The following is a 26,166-nucleotide window of genomic DNA, read 5'->3' on the forward strand; positions in this document are numbered from 1 at the left end:
ACTGGAGCAAGGCAGCGTGAAAGTGAATGCGCCAATGACTAATTGTCTGACTACAGACCTGTCTGATTAAAATCAATTTGTCAGCAGATGTTTAGCTTAGACAGTGAACGAAAGCAATTGTGCTTCATTTGCAAGTATTTCACCACTGACCTTGCTAACAGCAACTTGTGGAGCAAACTTTTTAAAAAAATTAAACCAAAAGAAACATGAACTGCAAATGAGTGCCTAACTGGGAATACTGTAAATCATCCAGGTTGCACTGCCAGGCAAGTCCAGCCAAAATCACAATAAAAAGCAAGGTTATATTCTGAAAGCAACACAGAATGTCAAAAAAAAAATACTTTTGAGTTCATAAGCCCTGATAGATTGCTCCAGTTCCCTGGTTCCTCAGCAACTAACACATCACCTTGTTGCCTGCTCCGATTAGCACAGTATAGCACACCAGTGTTATGTAGCACACCATTGGACTACAGTGGAGGCTCCCTAGACAAGCGTATGCAGCACAATTACATCATCAGAGGCCCCATTGCGCCTGTGCTCTGCATCAGTTGGGAGGTTATGCAATGGTGTCATGGACCCGATCACAGTTGGCATCTCTTGTTGACCAGTAACCAGCCTAGACCCTCAAGTGCACAGGTATGAAAGAATTCTTTAGAATGTAGGAATTGTGGCAGCTGCCAGGGTAGCAGGCACACACCTGCAGGAAGAGAGAATCGTAATCACAGATCATCTGCCAATTAATCAAACGTAACCCTTTCCAGCTCATGAATTGTTCAACATTGTCATACAACCTTCTCAGTGCCAGCTGTGTTCACAGTATGACATCCTTCACCTAGAGGAAGTCAGATTTCCAAATACTACTTTCTGGATTGTAGTACTGAATTCATCAGTGGAAAACGAAATACACCAGTGTTACCTTGCACAGATGGCATCAGTAACAACCCTGATGTATTTGTGGGTGCACGATTGAGAGATCCCACAAAGATTACTTGTCACTACCTGGAAAGAGCCAGTGACACAGAATTTCAGTGCAGCTATAACCTTAACAGCCAATTGGAGAGGATGGCCTTCTACTCCTACAGCCCTCAGGTCCTGCTCAAACAACCCCACAGTCCCCTCACACAGTCCCGGACTCATAGAACCTGTGTCAATGCTTCTCCTTGCTTATCCCTAGGAAATGGAGTTGGGGGCTGAAAAAGCTCTAATCTGTAAGTTTTACAATACTCATGGACAAGGATGGGAGTGGTCCGAAAGGAAGAGTGCTAAACTGGGGGAAGGCTGACTATACCAAGATTCGGCAGGATCTGAGGAATGTAGATTGGGAGAAACTGTTTGAAGGTAAATCCACATTTGATATGTGGGAGGCTTTTAAGGAGAGGTTGATTAGCGTGCAGGAGAGACATGTTCCTGTGAAAATGGGGAATAGAAATGGCAAGATTAAGGAACCATGGATGACAGGTGAAATTGTGAGACTAGCCAAGAGGAAAAAGGAAGCATACATGAGGTCTAGGCGACTGAAGACAGAGGAAGCTTTGCAAGAATATCGGGAATGTAGAGCGAATCTGAAACGATGCAATAAGAGTGCTAAGAGAGGACATGAGATATTGCTGGCAAACATGGTTAAGGAAAATCCCAAAGCCTTTTATTCATATATAAAGAGCAAGAGGGTAACTAGAGAAAGGATTGGCCCACTTAAGGACAAAGAAGGAAAGTTATGTGCTGAGTCAGAAAAAATGGGTGACATTCTTAACGAGTACTTTGCATTGGTATTCACCAAGGAGAGGGACATGACAGATGTTGAGGTTAGGGATAGACGTTTGCTTACTCTAGATCAAGTTGACTTCAGGAAGGAGGTAGTGTTGGGTATCCTAAAAGACATTAAGGTGGACAAGTCCCCAGGTCCGGATGGGGGAAGCGAGAGAGGAAATTGCCGGGGCCTTAACAGATATCTTTGCAGCATCCTTAGGCACGGGTGAGAACCCGGAGGACTGGAGACTTGCTAATGTTGTCCCCTTCTTTAAGAAGGGCAGCAAGGATAATCCAGGTAATTATCGACCGGTGAGCCTGACGTCAGTTGTAGGGAAGCTACTGGAGAAGATACTGAGGGATAGGATCTATTCCCATTTGGAAGAAAATGGGCTTATCAGTGATAGGCAACATGGTTTTGTGCAGGGAAGGTCATGTCTTACAAACTTAATAGAATTCTTTGAGGACGTGACAAAGTTGATTGATAAGGGAAAGGCTGTAGATGTCATATACATGGACTTCAGCAGGGCGTTTGATAAGGTTCCCCATGGCAGGCTGATGGAGAAAGTGAAGTCACATGGGATCCAGGGTGTGCTACCTAGATGGATAAAAAAAAACTGGCTAGGCAACAGGAGACAGAGAATAGTAGTAGGAGGGAGTTTCTCAAATTGGAGACCTGTGACCAGTGGTGTTCCATCGGGATCTGTGCTGGGACCACTGTTGTTTGTGATATATGTAAATGATTTGGATCAAGGTGTAGGTGGTCTGATCAACAAGTGTGCAGATGACACTAAGATTGGTGGAGTAGCAGATAGTGAAGGGGACTGTCAGAGATTACAACAGACTATGGATAGACTGGAGAGTTGGGCATATAAAATGGCAGATGGAGTTCAATCCGGGCAAATGCGAGGTGATGCATTTTGGAAGATCAAATTCAAGGGTGAACTATACTGTAAATGGAAAAGTCCTAGGGAAAATTGATGAACAGAGAGATCTGGGTGTTCAGGTCCATAGTTCCCTGAAGGTGACAACGCAGGTCAATAGGGTGGTCAAGAAGGCATATGGCATGCTTTCCTTCATTGGACGGGGTATTGAGTACAAGAGTTGGCAGGTCATGTTGCAGTTGTATAGGACTTTGGTTCAGCCACATTTGGAGTACTGTGTACAGTTCTGGTCACCCCATTACCAAAAGGATGTGGATGCTTTGGAGAGGGTGCAGAGGAGGTTCACCAGGTTGTTGCCTGGTATGAAGGGTGCTAGCTATAAGGAGAGGTTGAGTAGATTAGGATTATTTTCATTAGAAAGACGGAGATTGAGGGGGGACCTGATTGAGGTCTACAAAATCATGAGGGGTACAGACAGGGTGGATAGCAAGAAGCTTTTTCCCAGAGTGGGGGACTCAATTACTAGGGGTCATGAGTTCAAAGTGAGAGGAGGGAAGTTTAAGGGAGATATGCGTGGAAAGTTCTTTACACAGAGGGTGGTGGGTGCCTGGAACGCGTTGCGAGCGGACGTGGTAGACGCAGACACGTTAGCGTCTTTTAAGATACATTTGGACAGATACATGGATGGGCAGGGAGCAAATGGGCACAGACCCTTAGCAAGTAGATGACAGGTTAGACAGAGGATCTTGATTGGCGCAGGCTTGGAGGGCCGAAGGGCCTGTTCCTGTGCTGTAATCTTCTTGGTTTTTTGTTCCTCCTGCAGGTCCCACCCATTTTGATCACTCTGTGGGTACGCTCCTCTGCTTGAGCTAGGAGCTCCTCAGCCTCAGCAGGGGCTTGCTGCTGCTATAGGCTGTGGTCCACCTGCAGGAGTTACGCTTTCCTTGTTAGTCCCCCCACTGATGATACATTGTTACTGCTAGTACTACCATTTTCTACTTCCCAAATTACAGATGGACATATCTCCTGACCGTGAGCAGCCCAAGTCGATGACTGACCGTGGCAATGTCTCTGAACAGTGTACCCATGACTGAATATACAGTCACAGTCACCTCTCAGACTGACAGTAGCCTTCATTGACTGGGCTGATGACTAGCACCCATCCAGTTTCCAACATGCCCATTTGGCTGAATGCACACACAGTGGATTTACTGCATAGGTAGCTGGCAGCTGCAGGAGGTGTTAGATTGACATCTCTGAATGCCATTGATAAAGATGACTGCCCCCAACTCCCAGACATGTCCTCAATGACAAGCAGCTTTTCCGTGTGTCTGTATAAAAGAGCACATTGATATAGCAGCACGGAGTGCCTTCAGGTTTTGGATGAAGTGCTGATATACTAACAGGCAGGCAACAGAAGACAAGGCATGGATTTGGCGAGTATGTAGGTCGGCATTAAATGAGCAAGTGCTAAGAGAGCAAGGGAACAACCTCAGGATGCAGCTTTTGTCCCTACCCACAAAATGTTTTTGCAGCAGCCTTTCGCTGATAGTTGCTGAGTGCTTTGCAATGCAAGTCTGTATACAGCCTACAAGTGGATCAGAGAAGTGTCATGAGGGATTGGCAAAAGTCAGATGCCAATATCTGTGGCTCAAGTTGTGCAGTTGGCTTGTGCCCAAGGATCAACCCATAAGATGCTGTTCGGTGCTGAGCAACATGGAGGCTCCTCACAGCCAGCTGCCCTCTAAAGTCACCAGCACCCACTCTGACTTATATGTTGAGAATTCTTGTCATGTAACTTGTTCAGTACATTTGATAAGCTAGGAAGTTGAATATTAATGAGATGAGTTGCAGCACTAATAAGGCATTTAACAAGCTATAATCCTCTTTAATTGACAACTCTCCACTGTAACACTGCTCAGCAAGTGAATAAAAATACAGCAAGTTAAGTCCTGACATTGAGACAGGCCTCTATAGTAAAACAATGAACTATGGGTGCTGAGGATTTGAAAACAAAAACAGATATTTCTGGAGGAACTCTGCAGATCTGCCAGCATTAGATGCTTTTGTTTGAGATAGGCCTTGCTAGACCTCTTAAACAATGCTGCCACAATCTTGCCTCAGTCCACTTCACTCAGACACCTTTAAGATTTGACCCACAGCAGCACTGCTGTAACACTACAAATTAAGAATGTGAAATTTTAGACTTTGATGAAGTGTTATCTGAAAGTAAGTACAGTCTCAAATATACATAACACACAAAAATATACAAAGCGCATGTACATCCAGATTAAAAACCTTTTACAATGGCTTGAGGCAAAAAGGTCATTGAAAAAAACGAAACTCAAAGTACGCTTCACATTTATAGGAATGTTACCCATGTTTACATTATGATACTAAATGTTCAGTTAGCTGGTTACATTGTTTTGTAACCAAGTGCTTCAACTGTCTAATTTGCCCTTGTTGAGTACACTGACCAAGAAATAAAGCATTTGAAATTGATTAATTAAGTTATTTTCAATAATATTTCAGTACAGTGGTGCACATTGACCTTAACACTGCTAATCTGCATAGACAACAATCCAGGAGAAGTGTGCTTGGTCTTAGCCAGTTTAAATGTGCTGTTTGTTTTACTGAACCGAAAATACATTCTCCTCCCTGAAATCAATGAATCAGTTGTTTAACACGATGTGGGAATTATTACAGTAGTAAAATATATAAATGTCAGTTGATCTTGCACAGCATTGTTCATGGGCATTTTGAAATAATTTAAACAGAGTCGCCCAAAGCAACTGACACATGTACCAAGCATTGCTCATCGGTTGCCCGAAATAATTAAGTCTAGTCTTTCAGTTTAACTGAAAATTCAGCCTTTTCAACTTATTTATTTATGTCTACAATTGGTTTTGAAGTGAGTTGTTAGAATTTTTTTAAATAATTATATCAGTGGTGATATTTACAGTGAAATGCGGGCAACAGCCATTAAGCTGAACCGAAGAAAGTAATCTGATAAGTGGCCATATGGAAAATGAGAATACACATTTGTTCTCCAGTGAGATTTAGCAGATGTAAAGATTTATGTGGAATTTACAATCTGTGAACTGGTTAGATGCTTGTTGGTATGACTAACTAAGTGGAGAAACTGTTATATGCAGCTGTGAACTGATGTCATGACTCAAGCATGAGTATGCCTGGAACCTGCTCAATCTCAATTCGTCTGTGCTGACATTACATTGATTTTATGTAGTCTCATAAAATCAAAGTGGACTGTAAATGTGCTGAATTACACACAGGACAATTTAATCTATATAAATGTACTGAAGCTAGTCCATTTGTCTGATGTAGTGCATTTTTTAATTGTCAAATAATATTTTCTGTGCACACCATGATGGCAGAAAGTCCCAAAGTACTGAACATTTTGCATACAGGCCACCAGTTTTAAAAAAAGCAGTAAATTATTACATAAACCAGTGATAGAACAGATTTAGTGTGACTACATAAAAATCTTCTCTCAGAGTAAGAACGAATAAGGCAGAGGTGCTGCATAATATTTACTTTAAAGACCATTTTAAAAGATGCCAATCTAGATCAACACACATACTTTGTAAATTATAAATGATTAAAGAAAAATTGACAAATGTAGTGGAGTGAATTTTAAATACTTGTTATGCTCATGCTAGCCAGCTGGTGAAGGAAAAAAAAGCCAATTTTAACTTGTAAACGATTTATTCACATATTCATTTATTTACAAACATATATCTCCTGACTCTGTTCCACTTCCTAGTTAGGAAGGACTGGATCTTGGGTTGTTCATGAACTGACCAATTTTAAAGCAGACCGTCCTGCAACGATGTTACACTGCTGACGGTCTTGAGTGAAACTTCTGTCTCAGACTGGATACCCATCCCATTCTTGACAGCTGTCGTCTGATCGGACTGGCCAACAGGTTTTGAAGTTCCAGCAGTGCCAGAGTTCAGTAGTGGGTGTGGCAAGATGAAGACCAACCTCAACTGAATCCAACAAAGTCCCGAGCCTTAGGGATGAAGAGGGTAAGGCAACCTGGTGTGGAGGGGTGTGTGTTTCATTGTTGGTAATGGCGGACGAGACAAGTTTTGTAGGCTGGGCATGAAAGCACAAAAGCAAGGTGCTATGATCTTGGTTGAGGTCCCCCTAAAGTGCACTGTATCTCCTGAAGGAAAGAGTCCTCTTACTTTCTGGCCTTTCACAACCTCCCTTTCACCTTTCTCTGTGCAGGGCAAAATGTCAATGGAGACAGGTTTGAGCTCCATAAATGGCCATTAATTTGTCATTTAAAGGGCTTCACTATGGCTAAGGATGAGCAGCCTAGTGAGTGCTTTACCTCCCCCACCTAATATGGGGATTGAATGAAAGATGGGTGGGAAAGCATTGTACTAGTCATCTACTGTATGTTATGTACTCCTTCACTGAAAGTACACTTCCGGATGTTATAATCCAGCCCAAAATGCCTCTTCATATATACTTCAGTAGCCAATCAATGCCCTCCATTTGTAATTATTGAATTTGAACCGATAATTTAACATGACAGACTCCTACTTTTAATCTGATACATTAAAGGATATGGGAAAAGTGCAGAATAATGGTATCCAAGTTATAGATCAGCCATGATCTGACCAAATGGTGAAGGTGACACATTCGGCTAAATGGCTTTCTCCCGTTCCTATTTCTTAGCTTCATAAAACAAGCAGCCAGAAATAACATAAGGACATAAGTTGACATAAAGTTGGAGGATAAGTACAATTGTGCAGGTTTTAATACATTCACCAGTCATCAAATACTGAACCAGTCCCTATCCATAAGGAGCAAGACCTGTACAACATTCAAGCTTATGCTCAGAAGTGACAAGTAATATTCATGCCACAGAATTTCCAGATAATAGTTATCTGAAACAAGAAAGAATCTAATCATTTCCCCTTGACATTCAAAGGTATTACCATTCACTGAATCCCCCACTTAACATATTTGAGGTTACCATCAACCAGAGGCTGAACAGGAGCAACCATAAAAGTTATTAACCATGTAAGCAGTACAGAGGCTGGGAATTCTGAGATAGGTAACTCACCTTCTGATTCATCGAAACCAGCCCTCCATCTACAAGTCAAAATTGGGAAAGTAATGAGATACTCTCCTACTGCCTAGATGAACATGGCTCCCAATATCACTCATGAAGTTTGACACCATTCAGGACAAAGTAGTTGTCTTGAATAACACCCCATTGACCTGCTTAAATATTCACTCACTTCACCTCTGGTGCACACATACGCAGCATTGTGTACCTTCCACAATATGACCTGAAGCAAAGGGAGTTGATTGTTGAAGAAAATTTGAAATTTATTCTGAGGTATCAGGTAAAGGTCAAATAGTTTTGTCACACAGATGGATTTGCACTGGAAATGTCCTTATGGATGGTTACATATAAGGCTAAAGTGAAGCTAGCTGATGCAAGTTTTGACAAGCAGCTGGGTGATAAAACATTAAAATGACTCTCCCACAGCTGGAAAAGGAGTTATAAAAGTCTTTTTAGCTTTTTTGGTCACAGGTTCATGAAGCAGTAAATTAATCAAAATAAATAGTCCATTTCTCAATTGGGAGCCTTCACTAGAATTCCAAAACCACCTATAGAGACAGCAGATGCAGAAGGAAACTATGGAGGTTTTAAAAATTTACCAACAGTTGAATAATATCTCTGGCATGATATTTTTTGATAAAATCTGTTATGTTGAAAACAGGTTGTGTTCAAATAAAAGCATGTTTTGTTATATATTCAATTTTTAAAAATACTCAGGCATCTTTGTGATGCATGTTGATTACTTTTACTTGTGTGGTACTGTGAAATTTTAAAGATGCTTATTTTATATGTTATTTAAAATAATGGACGGCAAGGTGGGTCCATGGTTAGCACTGCTGCCTCACAGCTCCAGAGAACCTTGAGGTGACTGCCAGTGTGGAGTCTGCGTGTTCTCCTTGTGTCTACTCCGGTTGCCTCCCATAGTCCAAAGATATGCAGGCTAGGTGGATTGGCCACTGGAAATGCAGGGTTACAGGGATAAGGTGGGGGTGGAGGGGAGGTGAACGGTGGGATGCTCTTCAGAGTGGCAAAGTGGACTCAATGGGTTGAATGGGCCTTTTCCACACTGTAGGGATTATATAAGAATTTAAACAGAATTTAAAATTAGGAATCAGTTTCTTGCGCTTTTTAAATACATGCTTAGTTAGTGAGCAAAGGAGGTCTGGAATGATTTTAAATTTAACAGTCCTTCTTACAGATTGTTATTTCATCCCTTTTAATCGCATTAGATCACTACAGAATAATAATTGCCAAATCTTCCAGTCTTTGGATAGCTGCAGACCAGCCATTTGACCAAAGATGTGTCTTGGGACTTTGTAGACGTCCCAGTGCACTGCCCCATAGGATTTGCTCAAGAAATTTGAGTGTCTGATTGGCAAATTCCTCACCAGGACTTGCAAAAATATCTCTATCTGAAACTCACTTTTATTTACTCACCTGGATAGTTACCCAAGAAATGACAGATAAATTCTAGTCTAACTCCTGGGCAACGACCCTAACGGTCCAACCATAACTCATACTAAGTCCCCAACCACTGAGCACCTCCGAGACTCCCTCCTCCTGACCTCCCAAACCCTTTGACTGCCTCTCTTGTCCCTCCGAGATGCTCTCTTAACCCCTTGAATCCCGACCTGACATTCCAAAACCACACTCCTTCCATTTCCCTTAATGATCTCCTAACTCCCTCTACAATGCACACAAAAGGAGCCAACTGTGCACCTCACATAGCTTCCAGCTTCCTCAACAACCACCTCACACTCCTGCCACCCAATCAGCCTGCCACCTTAGCCTGCTGCTTCCCTGTCCATCTGCCACTTCACCCACTTGTCAGCCTACCTACATACCACCCTACCCAAATGCTCCAAACATTAGCCACCCAACACGGTATCCTTGCAAACCAATGTAGCTGCCACTACCACAGTTCTACCAGCCACCACTTGATCCACCTTCAATCTTACCTCTCTACCCTGCTATCTTTTCCTCACCCACTTCCTCAACCAACCTAACCCCTTAGCAGCTTTAACCATTCCTTCTCACATACTGACACAGAATAAACATACTCACACATTCACTCACATATACTCATTCAGTAACATCTTAAAAAGCTCTTTAAATGTCACAAAAGCTTTTCAATATGTTAATGTATGAACACTTACCAGGACATAGTGCTATAAAAATGGGCTGTGGACTGTCTTCCTCCTCTTAAATCAGTGCTGTGAGGAAGTCTTTAATGGAAGACCACCCCACATTTCTGAAGATGCAAGCAACAGAAGTCCAAGGCAAAAATGCAAAGCAGGTTGTCACGCAAAGAAAGCTCAAGTGGAAGGACAATCCAATGGTGATTGCCATTCCTCAGAAGGTTTGTGCTACAATTTTATAAGAAGTTGGAACAGAGCAATTGCAGGCTTGACTGGGCACTTGAACTGGTTGTACAGATGGGCTAGACCGGGGCTACTTTTAATCTTCTGGAATTAAATACGACAATAAGCCATCCTAAAGTAATGATATGTCACATTCTAATCATCCTGATTGGTTTCTAATGCAGCTAATTTCATAATATTTCTTAAGTACGAGAACTGGAAATGTTGTCCTTTAGTGTGGGAAGCTAATAAAATTTTTGAAAAGTTTGATAAATGTATGCTGTTGTGAGGCAAACGATATTGGATTTTTCTTGTCAAAGATTTTAAATGAGATTTTGCATAATGGACTAACTAAAACCAGCATGCCCGTCGAATGACATATAAAGAATCACTCAAGGTGTGGGGTGCTGCACCCTCAACAAAAATTGTAATTGATAAAGGGCTACAAATTGAACATTTAGACTGGAATAAAATGTTGGTAAGAATGGAATCTCCAAAATTAAACAGGTGGATGCAAACCGTCAACTGTGTGACTGCTTTGCAAAAAGCAGTGGACATATGATGAAATTGTTGAGAATTGTGGTGGAGATGTGACTTAGACTGTAAGTTTTGTACAAAATATAGAAGCCTGATTTAATTTGTTTTGACATTTGAGTTGCAGCACAAAAGTCTATTTTGTTTTATTTAGAAAGAGATAAGGGAATTGGTTAATTATATATTGTCTTTAATTGCAAGCAGATGGTGGGTATTAATCAGGATCCACTTAGGTTTCTATAAAAGGAACAGACTAAATATGTGATTGTTAGGCTAGAAGGTATACGTTTGAAATATATCTTGGTAAAAGAAAGCTAATAAATGCTTCTAAAAATTGGCACGCACTCTACTCTTCACTGTTTAATTTTCTGGATTAGAACATGTGATGTGTAATCCTGGCATCAAGAACTAATACTAAACATTGATCTTTGACATTTGTACTGTGAACAAATATTTGGTAGGCACTTATTTGTACTCATTTTTTCTGATTTTAACATTTATTACTATTTACCAAATGACAAAATGCAATAATGAATACTTTAAAGAGGGATATATCATGTTAAGTAAAGCTTACATGTAGAAATAGCAAACTGGAGCAGATACCATAATGCATTAAGCTCCACCGGTTACAATCATGTCCAGCAGAAAAAAAAGGACAGTCTTGTTTGTTGCAGCTCTATGACTAAAGGAGTTCCTCAGGATAGTGTCCTAAGCACAATTATCTTCAACTGGTGTAACAATGACCACTCTTCCATTAATAAGTCAGAAGTGTGGATATCCACTGATGATTTCAGAGTCTTGAGTTCTGTTCACAGCCCCTCAGTTAATGAAGCAATCCACGTCTACAGGTAGCCAGACCTGGGCAATAGTTAAACTTGGGAGATAAGTGGCAAATAAAATGTTGCCATACAAGCGCCAGGTAACAATCATCTCCAACAAAAAAAGTCTAAAAACATCCCTCTGGCATTGCTATCTTCAGTTTTCCAACATCAGCATCCCAGGGCTAACCACTGATCTGAACTAGCCATATAAATGTTGTGGCTGCAAAAGCGGGTCAGAGGAAGTATATTCTTCAATAAGTAATTCATGCTTTGACTTTTCAAAGTATTTTTTAAACCATCTATTAGGCACAAGTCAGGAATGTGACTGAATACTCTTAATTTGCCAACAATATTAAAACAGCACAAAAGCATTCAAAGAAGCCAGCTAAATCATCAGTTTGAAAATTCATCCCCTCCCAAAACTAAAACAATGTGGATGCAAAGTACGTAAAATGCACTCCAGCAACTCATGAAGACTTCTTCAGAGATCACAGAATTGGGATAATCTATCAGCTAGAAGGACTGGCGTGGCAGGCATATGCAACAACCAACACTCCAAATTCCTTTCCAAGTCACAAAACAGAACATTTTCCTTCATTGTTGATAGGTCAAGTTTCTGGAAATCCCTCCATAACAGTACCATGAGGGTACACAAACTGCAAAAGGTGAAGGAGGCAGCTTACCTTGCCAAGGACAGTTGGAGAAGGTAAATAAATGCTGGTCTTACCAGTGACAATGTAGTTGGATAAATATAACAAAAAAAAAGTTAAAATTGCTTGTACAAGTATTTTAGGCCAAAGCATTAAGTTGTGATTGTAAATTCACATCCAATAATGCATAAATTGACCTAGGCTACAATTACTATTAGTAATAGTAATAGCTGCCTCAGTCTTGTGTTATCAGTTAAATCAGCTCATCAGTTAAACTGATTAACATAATCTATTAACATGTTAACAGCATCGTAAATGCTCATATAGATGCAACATATTATGAAACGTCTGCTAATATTTACTAAGCTTGCTGACTTACTTTTCTCATGTCGTGAATGTACATTGTACAGAACACGGAAACTGAAATTCAAGGCCAAAGGTATCATTGAGCATTTGAAGTTTGAAGTGATTATTACTGAAGAACTCATCTGTTTACTAATTTTGAGTTGGCAGATATGCTGGTGAAAAATTATTCACTAATTTACCATGCTAGAATGTCATGTATTTACCATATTGAATTGCTTTCACCAGCTTCTGTTACAGATTTTGAGAGCCCCACATCAACTTTGATAACATTGTAATCCAACAATTATTTGTTTAATCTTAAATGATTTTAGGTTAAAAAAAATTCTACTGTTTCGCCTAACTAATCATTAATATTGCAACAAAGATCTGTAAAATGCCACACAGAAAATCTCAGATTTTACATGTCACATTGCAAGCAGCAAAGTATGATGTCTGGAATTTGATATGAAAATAACAGCAAGGCTATCGGTGTTCCCTGTTAATCTAGGGTAAATCTAAAGCAGTTCCTGGCATCTTCACATGTACAGTTGAACATGGAAGTCCAGAGGTTGCTGAATGTAATACCTTCTTCCCTTAAAGGGTCCTCTGCTACATTCCTCAACAACATGTTTGGTATTGGAATCATTGTAATGGCATGTACTTAAGGCTCTTACCCATTAGTTCTCAATAATAGGTCTGGAAAAATTACAGCAATTTCGTGGGCAGTACAGTGGCTCAGTGGTTAGCTCTGCTGCCTCACAGAGCTAGGGACCCGGGTTTGATTCTATCCTTGGGTGACGGTCTGTGGAGTTTGCACATTTTTCCTGTGTCTGCATGTGTTTCCTCCCAGTTGTGCATGTTCGGTGAATTGGCCATGCTAAATTGCTTGTAGTATCCAAGGATGCGTAGGCTAGGTGGATTTGCCACAGGAAATGCTGGGTTATTAGAGGCTAAGTCTGGGTGGGATGCTCTTTGGAAGATTCATGCAGGGCGCGATGGCAAGTTTCTAAACTCTAGGGATTCTATGACTGAGGAGTAAATGAGTGTTATTGTTATAATAAGTGATAATTAGTATTGAACAACCTCTCTAGCCTCGAAAAATTAAATTTACAGGTCTCCAGTCCTCTTTCGCTTGAGGAAGTTAATGCTGTGTTTTTGTTTCAAAAACAGTCTGGACTTATGCTTTGCTGACAGTAGTGGAGAGACATATAGAATCCTGCAGGATGTCTTCTTAGCCCTGACTTGCCTCAAATTTTACAGGGGCAGGAAAGGATCAGATGGCCAATTAATCAAGGGTTTCATCTTGCCCCCACTGGTATTTTACTTGTGGTAGGGGTTGTCCTACACCATGTGGAAAGCCCAGAAGCATCAGCTGCACAGCCTGGATTTAGGCAAGGGGGGGAGCTTTGTTCATACCTCCTTGCCTCAGTACAGGAAGGCCCTTCAAGATTATTCTCCATTCCAATTCCCCCTTGACCTCTTCAACCTAACTCCCACACTCTTCACTCCCCTCACAGAACTTACCTGGGCCACTCAGCATGTTAGGTAGGCCTGTAGTCCGAGCAGTACCATTACTGTGGCAAGCAGTGCTAGTACTAAAACCGGAGGGAGAATCCAAATGACTAGCTGGTCTCTAAGGTGGTACATTCTTGTGAGAAGAGGGACTAAGTCTTGCTCCCAGCAATCATTTGTCACTGGGCTACTATCAGGATTATTGGCAGAAAACCACTTTGACTTTTTGGCTGGGGCAGGGAACTTGAACACGCCATAACATCAACCCCAGTGTCTTCTCCATGATATAAATGTAATTAACCTTTGTGATTTTCTCCTTGCCAATTTGCATTCTGCATATCTCACAAATCTTCAATTTGGATTGTTTAAATATCCTCACAACTTCCTTCCTTGTTCACAAATGTCACAGAGCCTCTGTGGAACACACCAGACTGAAAAATATGCCTCACTAATCCAAAACTCCATTCTCATGCCAGTGAAAAGGCTGTGGCAAAAAGTAAGTGAGGTGACCAACAAAATCTGTCTCTTTACTGTTGTGTGTAAAATCCAATCTATTAACAGTACCCCTTTTCGATAATTTTTTTAAAATGAAGTTTCAACTTAGCAGTCTAAAATATTCAAAAAACAAACTAAATCTTGATATTTTTTCTCTAAAAATGTGTTTGTACTATCTGATTGTCACTTCATTTCTTAACAGTGTAGAATAAAAAATGTTACGAGTATGATGAATAAATGCAACCAAAAACATTAAAGTGCAGCAACTTGAGTTATTAACATTCTTTGTACCTTGCATTATATATTTGGATTGTTATGCTTTTTCTCGGATTCAGCATCACGAGCATTGTTTTGCCTACAAATTGACCCAGGAATTAAGCATAGAACTCTCATCACTGAGTTCCTGGAATATAAGACGTGCTGCCATATGGGTTCCTTATCTTCATGGCAGCATAAACTATATATTTACAGTAATATAAGCTTCACTAAACTTGTTTAACTGTCAAAATGATGGACATTCTTTCTTATGACGATGTTCAACATTAAATAGAGAATCACATTTCAAATTCCTATTTAAACAGCTATTTACTGGCCTCATCATATTGATGGATCCAGGCTAACTGCTGTTGTTTCAAATGTGCAGCTCCAAGTTCTTGAAGATTTATCAGATGAGAGAGACATCAAAAACTATCTATTCTGTAAACAGATTAGCTGTAAAAGAATTCAAAATCACATTTTCCTACTTATAAACAAATACTAGACATTTGCTGCAAGAGGCCCACGGGATACATCTATTTGACATGGAAGTCCTGAACCATTGATCTGTTCCCAGTACTTTAACGTTGCTTGACTGACAGATCCCAATCCGAACAAAAAAACTGGTAGCCAATCTTCTGTATCCTCAATTAGGCTGTATCATGGCTGTGTGTTCAAATATGCATCCCTTCATAAATGCATCAGCCAGTCTGGGATGCATATTTTCCTGCTAGCAACAATTAGTAGTAACCTATTTAAATCATGTGTATGCTGTAACCAGCAAGAATATAACCAATAGATAATCTACCATTTTTCATTTTCTTGCACCCTGCCCTTTTTTTTTCTCCTTTTAAGCACCTACTCTTCTTTCTTCCTCACTGTCAAACCATTAGATACAAAAATTGTACATGGCACAGAAGCATTACCAATGTTTGAGACGGTGGCTTATTAAGTGCCTAACTGCTTAACAAGAGGCTTTGCATCATTATTGCTGATGAATTTGGATTAGATAAACTATTGGTGGTTTATAAAGAAATACGTTTTGCCACTAGTGTAGTTCAAAATACTGCATTCCTGCAAAACTTGTTAGCAGAATATAAATGTTACCGGTATAAGTCATTATATAGAGTTGAATAACTCAATAATTCAATGGAAACAAATGTGTGTATATAGTAGAACATATTATATTGTATATGTTGTGAAATCTTAGCAATCTAATCTATAACATTGCTGAAAGCAGATATATAGTGCCAAAGCTTGCACAACCAAATGACTAGACTACAACATGTATTTCTGTGGTATCTTTAACACGATGAAAAAGATGCTATAAAACATAATCTGACAATGAGCTATATAGGTGATATTACAGCAGATAACCAAAAACGTGGTCAAAGAAATCATTTTAACAAAAGAATATCAGGGCAAGAGTAAACCATTCAGCATGTCAAGCCTGCTCCTATCATTCTAAATCATGCCTGATCTTCTATCTCAACACCAATTTTAAAATGTATCTCCTTCACTGTTGATATCAATAGTACCTAGAAATCTATCAATCTCTATCTTGAATAGACTCAATAACTGTGTCCACAATCTTCTTGGATACAGAATTGCAAAGATTCACTACCCTATGGAATGAAAAAATTAGCTTGCTCTTTACTCTGGAACTGTTTCCCCAGTTCTCAAGACCCCAACCAGGGGAAATGTCCTTTCTGCAGCTGTTATGTCTAGGAGCCATTTAAGAATTTTGTAAGCTTCAATTGGATGACTTATCATTCTTCTAAACTCTAGAGAATATAGGCCAAGATTCTTTAGTCTCCCTCATGCAAAAGAAGGAAAGAGAAGTACAAAGGCAGGGAGGTTTAGGGAGGAAATTCTCGAGATTAGGTCCCAGGCAGCTAGTAGATTATGTAACATATAGTTGATAGGAATAAGAGAGCCAGAGCAACAATGGCTTAAATTAGCTGTGTGAAATCTGGAGGCACTGCTGAAGTCACAGAACCCCAACTTAATTATTTAAAATTATTACTGAGATTAGTTGAGTACCCTTTACAGTGGCTATCCAGGCAAAATGAATACAGACACATCAATGGGGAAAACAGGATGACGGGATGCTGAAAACGTCATGGGAGACCAATCATCCCATTTCTCTCTAGTGACAAGTTTGAAAATCTCCAATTCCAGTATAATTTCAGAAATCATGTGAACATCATATATCACAAACAATGCTCTGAAACATGGCTAAACTCTTATTATAGAAAGATAGGCCACAAAGTCAGTAGCTCCTGTTCTTTTGGTGCTAAGGGTACCAGTTCAGGAGAAAAATTACTTTCTCAACTATGCTGAACGCAGAGGGTGGTAGTCATGATGTGTAAGGGCCAGCGTTGGACTGGGGTGAACAAGTTCAGAAGTCAGACGACACCAAGTTATAGTCCAATCGGTTTATTTGAAATCACGAACTTTCATTAGGTGAAGGGACAGCGCAACAAAAGCTTGTGATCTCAAATAAAGCTGTTGGGCTATCAATCGATGTCGTCTGACTTCTGACCTTGAACATTGAGGGTGCAGGCTCTAATGTTAGGTTGGTGTGGCAGAAGTACAAACAGCAATAACTTGTGACTTGGTTAGCATGTAGTGCCAATCAGATGCCTGATCTGCCTTTATTGACCTTAAATCGGTCAGTGAGACCCTCATTTAAATATGTACACCTCACATGTTCAGCAGCATGAAAGACCTAATGTCAGAGCTAAGTAAAGGCAACAGCATTCAAGTTACAAGTTATTGTCTAGTGCTTGCTGCGTTTTTGGAAGGAGTTGTGAAAAGTTGATAAAGTTTGCCGGGACTGGTGCTGGTTTAAGGAGTGGCCTCAGAATTCATTTTTTGGTGCTAATCTTAGGGAGTTTAGTGTTGATCTCCCTTGGGCTGCAGTATTAAGGAAACCCGGAGGATGTCAGCAAAAAGAAATATTGCTTGCAGAGTTGGTAAGGGCAGTGCTGTCTGCAGAAAACAAAAATATGTATCAAGCGGCTTCAGGGAGAAACTATTCTACTTGCACCAAATCAGGTGTACTATGCTTGTTGGGTTAGGTTCACTATGGAGGCAGACATAAACTGTTCCGTTGGATTATAAGTAAGTCAGTCAGTCAGTCTTAGGGTGCTGTCAGTGGTCCTCACATTTTTTTTCCAATCAGTGAATCTTTCTGGGTTGGAATTGGTAACATAGTAAACATTTGGCTATTTACCATCCATTCAGACATTAAAAGTTCTGTCATCCTTGGAGCAGAAACTTCATTGATTACTCCCTAACCAGAGAGAAGCAAGAAGAAAGCATACATGGTTTGGTCTCACCACCAATAGCTCACATGTAGTTTTGTGGGCATTGGATCTCACCATTGAGATCCACCAAAAATCCAAAGGGCACCACATTCTCAATAATATAGTTGCATGTAGTCCTCTCTTACCAGGTTTATGAATGCCCTCCATCCTGGCAGCAGTCATGATTCATTTATCTTGCACCAGTCCCCAGTTTCAGCACTCTTGTCACCAACTGATTAATCCAGACTGTCTCTGTTCCGAGGAAGGGTCACCAGTCCCGAAATGTTAACTCTGTTTTTTTCCTTCACAGATGCTGCCAGACCTGAAAGCTTTTCCAGCAACTTTGTTTTTAATCCAGTGTGCCTGCCTGACAACAAGGGCTATCCTGTCTTGTTGGCCTGGATGGTTGTCTCCCACATGCCCAGTGCTTGTAGCCAGCACTAGTATAACAAAAGCAATGATGCAATGAGAAATGTAATGGAGCAGACCATGGAGCTGACGAAACAATAAGAGCAAGAAGGGATGATGCAGCCAAAACACACATGTTCCAAATAAACTGTGAGCATATCTTAAGACTCAGGTTTCCTGAACTAAATCCAAGATTGATCATTTTTTACATTTCCCCACCTTATTTCTCCCTGACAGGCTATCACTGCATCTGCTTGGCCAAAATGGTGAAATAAAAACCACAATAAAGTGACCATTACATAATAACCGCATCCACAAACACATCCAATAATCCAAAATAAGAAGATAACAAAGTGTGGAGCTGGATGAACACAGCAGGCCATGCAGCATCTTAGGAGCAGAAAAGCTGACATTTCGGGCCTAGACTCTGATGAAGTGTCTAGGCCCGAAACATCAGCTTTACTGCTCCTAAGATGCTGCTTGGCCTGCTGTGTTCATCCAGCTCTACACTTTGTTATCTCAGATTCTCCAGCATCTGCAGTTCCTATTATCTCTGATACAATAATCCATACACTACACAACTGATTATTTGCATTCCCTTCATGCCTGATTTGCAGGTGCCTTTTGCCAGGTCAAATGTACTTTCATTGTGTTATCTAGTAAGTAAAGAATGCCTTGTGGATGACCTCTGATTTTCAATGGAGCAGATGGCAGTTCAGCCTGCAAGATGCCCTCAAGGCCCAGCTTCAGCCTGCATCACTTCAGGTGTGAATAATAGCAGACTAGGCCAGCTGACGAGAAGAACAAGTATCCTGGTGGAGTGGCAGCAGTGGGATCCTGGATGGCGTCACCTTGAGGCAGAATAGCAAGTTTGTGTGCCTTGGAGGAATGGATACGTCTCCAAGGAGGTGTTTCAGCGTAGTCTGCTGCACTGCTGTGAAATCCTATGTACCTTTAAATATTGGCATTTGGAGTCTGTATGACTCTAAATTTGGGCATAACTGGCAAGCTGAGACTTCAAGAAATTAGACTGTGCTTCCACTGCAACCTGCAGACATTAGAGGCTTCTGCTTGTGCTGCAATGAAAGCTGAAACATTGAGTCTGGAAGTGTTTCCATGGAGTTGGTCAAAGTCTCCATACAGAAAAGATTGGGCTGCAAGCACTGCATTGTAACAGAATGCAGTATGACAGTGAAATGGGATTTGAGAAGGTGCATTAGGCAGGAGCATACCGTCATCCGTCATCCTCGATGGCTTCATCTACACCACTGGCCATGGCCTCAGTGATGGTCACTCCAAATATTCTCAGCACTTCTCCTCCATGGGTGTGTGGGCATGCAGCCATACCTGCTCCCCACTGATTTGGTGCTGCCACTACCACCCTGTCCTGCAAAAGAGAGGGAAATGTGTCAGTGAGTGCACTTCTATGTTTGTTTGATATGCCTGCCACAGTTAAGTGGTTGGCAGTATGTGCTAGCTGTGAAATATGTATGCAGTTTCCAGCAGTGCTAAATGTATGAGGGTGAGATGAAACACATGAATTTGAGTCTTGAATTGAGACAGCTATAGATTAGTGATTGGCAAATGAAACGGGTGTGGTGAAAAGAGACTGTGTGAAGTTAGTGGTGCAGTGGCAGCATATGGCATGGAAGGATGCATTCACTGATTCTTGATCAGTTGTGTGAGGTCACTTTCTTGTAGATGTGTATCCAGGTCCTCTGGGCCATACTGGTGGGATTGGTCACCATAGCCATCTATTCCACTACATTCTTGGGAGCTGTCTTGAGGCTTCCAGCACCCTAAGGGAAGGTAACCGCTCTCTCTTCCTGTCAACCTCCTGCACCAATGCCTCTAGTACAATATTAGAGAATCTCGCGGTGTCATTTCTGACCTTTCTCCATGTCTTCCCTTCTTCCTCAAGCAGTTTTAGACCTCATTTGGAACCAGAATGCATTTGGTATTAAATACAGCCAGCTAGTGCATGGACATGGGACCCCATGCTGAGATGTGCAGCCACACTGCAGCCTGTTCAGGACTGCAGTCTGCTTTGAACAAGTGTGGAATAATTATGCACAATAAACTCCTTGTCCAATTTTGGGGTTATCCACTTTTACCCTCATTAGAACTTTTAGTACAGAAGGTTACCAGTCAGCAATCTAATTTGTCCAAAAACACTGTTCTTTCTTCAACGATCAGCAACTTGGTGGGGAGACATTTAAAGACAACAATTCAATTTTTAAGAGATAATGGGAACTGCAGATGCTGGAGATTCCAAGATAATAAAATGTGAGGCTGGATGAACACAGCAGGCCAAGCAGCATCTCAGGAGCACAAAAGCTGACGTTTCGGGCCCAGACCCTTCATCAGAGAGGGGGATGGGGGGAGGGAACTGGAATAAATAGGGAGAGAGGGGGAGGCGGACCGAAGATGGAGAGAAAAGAAGATAGGTGGAGAGGGTGTAGGTGGGGAGGTAGGGAGGGGATAGGTCAGTCCAGGGAAGACGGACAGGTCAAGGAGGTGGGATGAGGTTAGTAGGTAGCTGGGGGTGCGGCTTGGGGTGGGAGGAAGGGATGGGAGAGAGGAAGAACCGGTTAGGGAGGCAGAGACAGGTTGGACTGGTTTTGGGATGCAGTGGGTGGGGGGGGAAGAGCTGGGCTGGTTGTGTGGTGCAGTGGGGGGAGGGGATGAACTGGGCTGGTTTAGGGATGCAGTGGGGGAAGGGGAGATTTTGAAACTGGTGAAGTCCACATTGATACCATATGGCTGCAGGGTTCCCAGGCGGAATATGAGTTGCTGTTCCTTCAACCTTCGGGTGGCATCATTGTGGCAGTGCAGGAGGCCCATGACGGACATGTCATCAAGAGAATGGGAGGGGGAGTGGAAATGGTTTGCGACTGGGAGGTGCAGTTGTTTGTTACGAACTGAGCGGAGGTGTTCTGCAAAGCGGTCCCCAAGCCTCCGCTTGGTTTCCCCAATGTAGAGGAAGCCGCACCGGGTACAGTGGATGCAGTATACCACATTGGCAGATGTGCAGGTGAACCTCTGCTTAATGTGGAATGTCGTCTTGGGGCCTGGGATGGGGGTGAGGGAGGAGGTGTGGGGACAAGTGTAGCATTTCCTGCGGTTGCAGGGGAAGGTGCCGGGTATGGTGGGGTTGGAGGGCAGTGTGGAGCGAACAAGGGAGTCACGGAGAGAGTGGTCTCTCCGGAAAGCAGACAGGGGAGGGGATGGAAAAATGTCTTGGGTGGTGGGGTCGGATTGTAAATGGCGGAAGTGTCGGAGGATAATGCGTTGTATCCGGAGGTTGGTAGGGTGGTGTGTGAGAACGAGGGGGATCCTCTTGGGGCGGTTGTGGCGGGGGCGGGGTGTGAGGGATGTGTCGCGGGAGATGCGGGAGACGCGGTCAAGGGCGTTCTCAATCACCGTGGGGGGAAAGTTGCGGTCCTTAAAGAACTTGGACATCTGGGATGTGCGGGAGTGGAATGTCTTATCGTGGGAGCAGATGCGGCGGATTCAATTTTTAAAATGGCATTTAGATAAAAATATGGCTAATAAGTGAAAGTTAGGATAATATTGTGAAAGGCAAACTGTGTTGGACAAATTTGATTGAGTTCTTTGATGGAGTAACAGAGAAGATTGATGAGCTGATGAGGGTAGTACGATTGATGTTATGCACATGGAGTTCAAAAGCCATTTGACAAAATATTACTCAGTAGACATGTTAACAAGCTCATAGGATTAAAGGAATAATGGTAGTTTAGATTTAAAATTAGCTAAAGGAATAAAAGCAGAGGTTGAGTGGTGAACAACTCTTTTTAAGACAAGGGGGGAGTGTTCAGAAGTGTTTCCCAGGGTTGGGTATTAGGATCCTATTATTAGGTGTTAAAACATTTTTCTATATCAATTACCTAGACTTGGGTGTATTCAGCATCATTTTAAATTCTGCAAATGACATTAAATTCTGTAAACTATGGGAGGATAGCAATAGAATTCAAAAAGTTATAGGTCAAGCTGGTGATATTTGCTGACACCTGACAGATGGAAATTAATGCAAAGAAGTGTAATACATTTTGAATAATCAAGAAAATTAATATAAAACAAATTATACAGTTATAAAGGGAGATAGGAGGAACTGACGATGCTGGAGGATCTGAAATAACATGGTGTACAGCTGGCCAAGCAGCATCAGAGGAGCAGGAAAGCTGACGTTTCGGGTCGAGACCCTTCATCAGAATTTTTTTTTCCTGAAGAAGGGTCTCGACCTGAAACATCAGCTTTCCTGCTCCTCTGATGTTGCTTGGACAGCTGTGTTCATCCCAGCTCTACATAGTGTTATCTTAGTTATAAAGGGAGTGTAGAATCTGAGGGATCTATATATGAAAATCTTTGCAGGCGCAGGCCAAGTTCAGAAGCTGTTAAATAAAAACAGATGAGATGCTCAACTTTATTAATAGTGGTATGGAGCGTGAAAGCAAGGATGTTACATCACACTTTTAATGATCACTGGTTAAGCTATACAGGCCTTTATGAAGGCGAGAAGAGATTTAATAGAATTGTACCAGGATGAGGATCAGTTATTGTATGGAAACACTGGAGAGGCTTAAAGTAGTGAAAAATTTGTTTGAGATGCTCAAAATTAACAACTTTTGCAATAGAGTATGGAAGGAAAACTGTTTCCGATGACACAAGAGTCAGTAACCAGAAGACATTGACTTAAGGTGATTGGCAAAAGAACTAGAGATGACACAAAGAAATGTTGTTTTACAATGAGTAGTTGGAATTTGAAATAAACTGCTTGAAGTAGTAGCAGATTCAATAATAATTTTCAAGACAGAACTTGAAGAATACTTGATTGGAAAAATTTACAGGCAGACGATGGAAGGGTGAGGGGAGTGGAGTGGAACAACAGCATAGTATTACCGATGCGTTTGTTTCGGTACAAACTGTCAAATGGCTTCCTCCTGTGCTCTAGGATTATACAATTTATTCAACTCCCCTCTTCAGAAATAATAAATGACATTTATTAAGTATTCCCATTATACAGGCGTGTGAAAAATGTCACAAGTGGACATCATGAAATTAGCCAAAGTTTTACAGTTACATTTGGGAGCTCCAGGGACCAACCTAGAATACCCATTCGACTCTTAAATACCTAGCACAGGAGTGACACTTCACCGGACTTGAGAATTTGTGAGTAAACATTGTTTTGCTGTTTATATTAAGATCTTTCTAAACAGTCACATGTCGCTCTCTTTATTTTCTTACAATAAACTGGTATTCTTTTATTAAAGGACACTATCAGCCTTGTGCAAGTATGTTTGCTGATTAACTATCAAGATAAACATTTGCAAAATTAAACTTCTGATCAATCAAGCCAGGTTTCATTCTGGAATCAGAGATGGGATCATTGTAGACAGAACATTAAAACAACTTGTACTTGTATTATGTGTTTAACATAATAAAATGTCCTATAAAGTGTCATAATAGAGGGAAGTGAGGTAGAGTGACATAGAAGTACTTGGGAGTGTATTCCACAGCTTGATGATTAGGCATCTGAGAACAGAACCACAAATGCTAGAACAATGAAAATTGGGGAAACACAACATGCCAGAATGAGCGCAGTGTTGATAGATCGAGGAGTTGTGAAGCTTGAGGAGGTTAAATGGATGGGGAATGAGAGACTATGGAGGATTCAAAATTTTAAATCAAAACATTGCTTCTCTGGGAAACACCGTAGCTCATTAATCATAGGAATAACAGGTAAATAGAACCTGATGCAAATTAAGAAAAGGCAGAATTTTAGCTCACCTCAGATCAATGGAGTCAGAATGTGGGAGACCAACCAGAAGTGCATTCAATAGTCAAGTCTAGTGTCCAGAATGGTTTTTTTCTGAGCTGATGAGCTGAGATTAGGGTGGAGTAAGCATGTTTAGAAGATGTAGTGTTGTGAATTTAAGGTCAGAAGCTCACTTCATAGTCAAATGTAATACTAAGTTTGCAAAAAGACTGGCTTTATGTAAGAGAGTTGCAGGAAGAGGGATGGAATTGATTAGTAGGGAATGGAGTTTGGAGCAGGGATCAAAAATAATGGCTTCAGTGTTCCCATTATTTAAATTGTAAACTGTAAATGTCTGACCTCTGATGTCTGACTTGACAATGAGTTACTGAAAAAGCATATGATTTTTAATGAAGTCTTTACTATTTTCCTCATGTTCAGTCTTTAACTGATAATGGCTCCAATGCTGGAGCTAAGAAAATAAGTTGCTTCTTTGCAGCATTTTGCTGGTTTTAATTCCAAGCATTAAATACTGTCCTGTTGTTTCCCTATGGATACTTTCTAATCCACCACATCCAAAATCAAATATGAATTTTTAACAAGTTTGCTTGTTTTCTTTTGGAAAATCAGCTAAAATAATCTTTCCACAGCACATTTTCTTATAGCTTATTTTATGACCACCTCTCAAGTCTCTTTAAAAGGACATTTATTACACAGTATAAGAAAATCTATTGCATTTCTGTAATGAATAAACATATGAATTACCTTTAATTCATTTTGTCTTCAGTGCATTGAGCAATAGAGTAGTGGGTAAGTGGGTTGTGGGGTTTAGGAAGAGGAGGAGGAGGAAGAGACAGGAAAGCCAGAAAATAGATACAAAAAGAAAATAAAAGCCATAGTTCATACCAAATGTAATGCCATCAGTAGATGTTTTAACCTTAGTTGATTTTGCTTTACTCCGATCACCAAGTCCCTTTGCATTGTGTCCTTTACCTCCACGAACTTTTCCAGCAGCACTGGAATCTGCCATATCTGTAGGACAACAAAACATTTTCAGGCATTACCACCCAATGGTGGTATGGATTGATTTCATAAGCACTTAAATGTTAACTTTTCTGTAATACAAACAGAAATAAATGGTAAAGGCAACTGCCGTTCACATGGACAATTATTGTATCTTGAAATGATCAAATTCCTTCTAACTTTTTATCTGTGCTCCTTTTTTTAAAAAATCAAGTACTTTCTCAAACATTTTTGTGAATTTGGACACTTCCAAGAACTGGATGTGTCAGTTTGGCTTTGTTGGTAGCACTCTTCCTCTGAAACCAGAAGTTGTGGTTTCAGGCTCCACCACAGAACACAAGGTGGATTAGCATTTCAATGCAATTCATGGAAAGTGCTTCAATTTTGAATGAGAGGTCAAATAGAGGCCTCATTGTTTGTTCTAGTGCCACCGTGAGACATCGGAAAAATAATGACTCCATTTGAAGAGCAAGAGCTTGCTTCAAGTCCGTGCCAGCACTATTTCTTTAACTAACATTATCAAAAACAGATTAACTGGTCATTTATGTAATCATTATTGCTATTCAGGAGATTCTTTTGAGTGCAAAATAGCTTCCATGCTTGCCTAAATAACAACCATCGCTGTATTGTGTTTCATTGTGTTTAGAGCTTTCAGGTATTTCTGCGTGTCTAGGCAAGTCCCAAATAAAGCAAAGCCATCTTCAATACTTGTATCCTTCGCTTGTTAAAAAAAAAACCCTGATTTGCTCTTAGGTAAAATCTTTGATAAATCAGTGGCAAAAATATTTTCTTACTGCCTGTAGCATTGTACAAGTATGCTGCTATGTATTATGGTTGTAAATATAATAGTTATTGGGCTGGATTTCTGTTTTAAGGTCAGGATTCCCAGAGAATTTCAGGGTCTGTACTTGATCTGTGCAGGAACATCAACTTGTGATC

General features: G+C 40.9%; 1 protein-coding gene across 6 annotated transcripts in view; it reads right to left on the bottom strand.

The window, feature by feature from the left end:
• Positions 1 to 26,166, bottom strand: part of LOC125461181 (zinc finger protein 512B) — a 100,567-nt gene that overhangs the window by 62,686 nt on the left and 11,715 nt on the right. For 5 of the 6 annotated variants that reach the window (XM_048549659.2, XM_048549663.2, XM_048549658.2 and 2 more), the window contains exon 2: positions 25,111 to 25,236. In XM_048549659.2, the coding sequence (XP_048405616.1) occupies positions 25,111 to 25,234 (124 nt within the window). In that variant the 5' untranslated portion in view covers positions 25,235 to 25,236. Of the gene's footprint in view, positions 1 to 19,660; positions 19,816 to 25,110; positions 25,237 to 26,166 lie in introns of those variants that run through there. The other variant, XM_059652804.1, reaches the window with a different exon arrangement.

This window comes from Stegostoma tigrinum, chromosome 19 (assembly GCF_030684315.1).
Source record: "Stegostoma tigrinum isolate sSteTig4 chromosome 19, sSteTig4.hap1, whole genome shotgun sequence".
Lineage (NCBI taxonomy): Eukaryota > Metazoa > Chordata > Chondrichthyes > Orectolobiformes > Stegostomatidae > Stegostoma > Stegostoma tigrinum.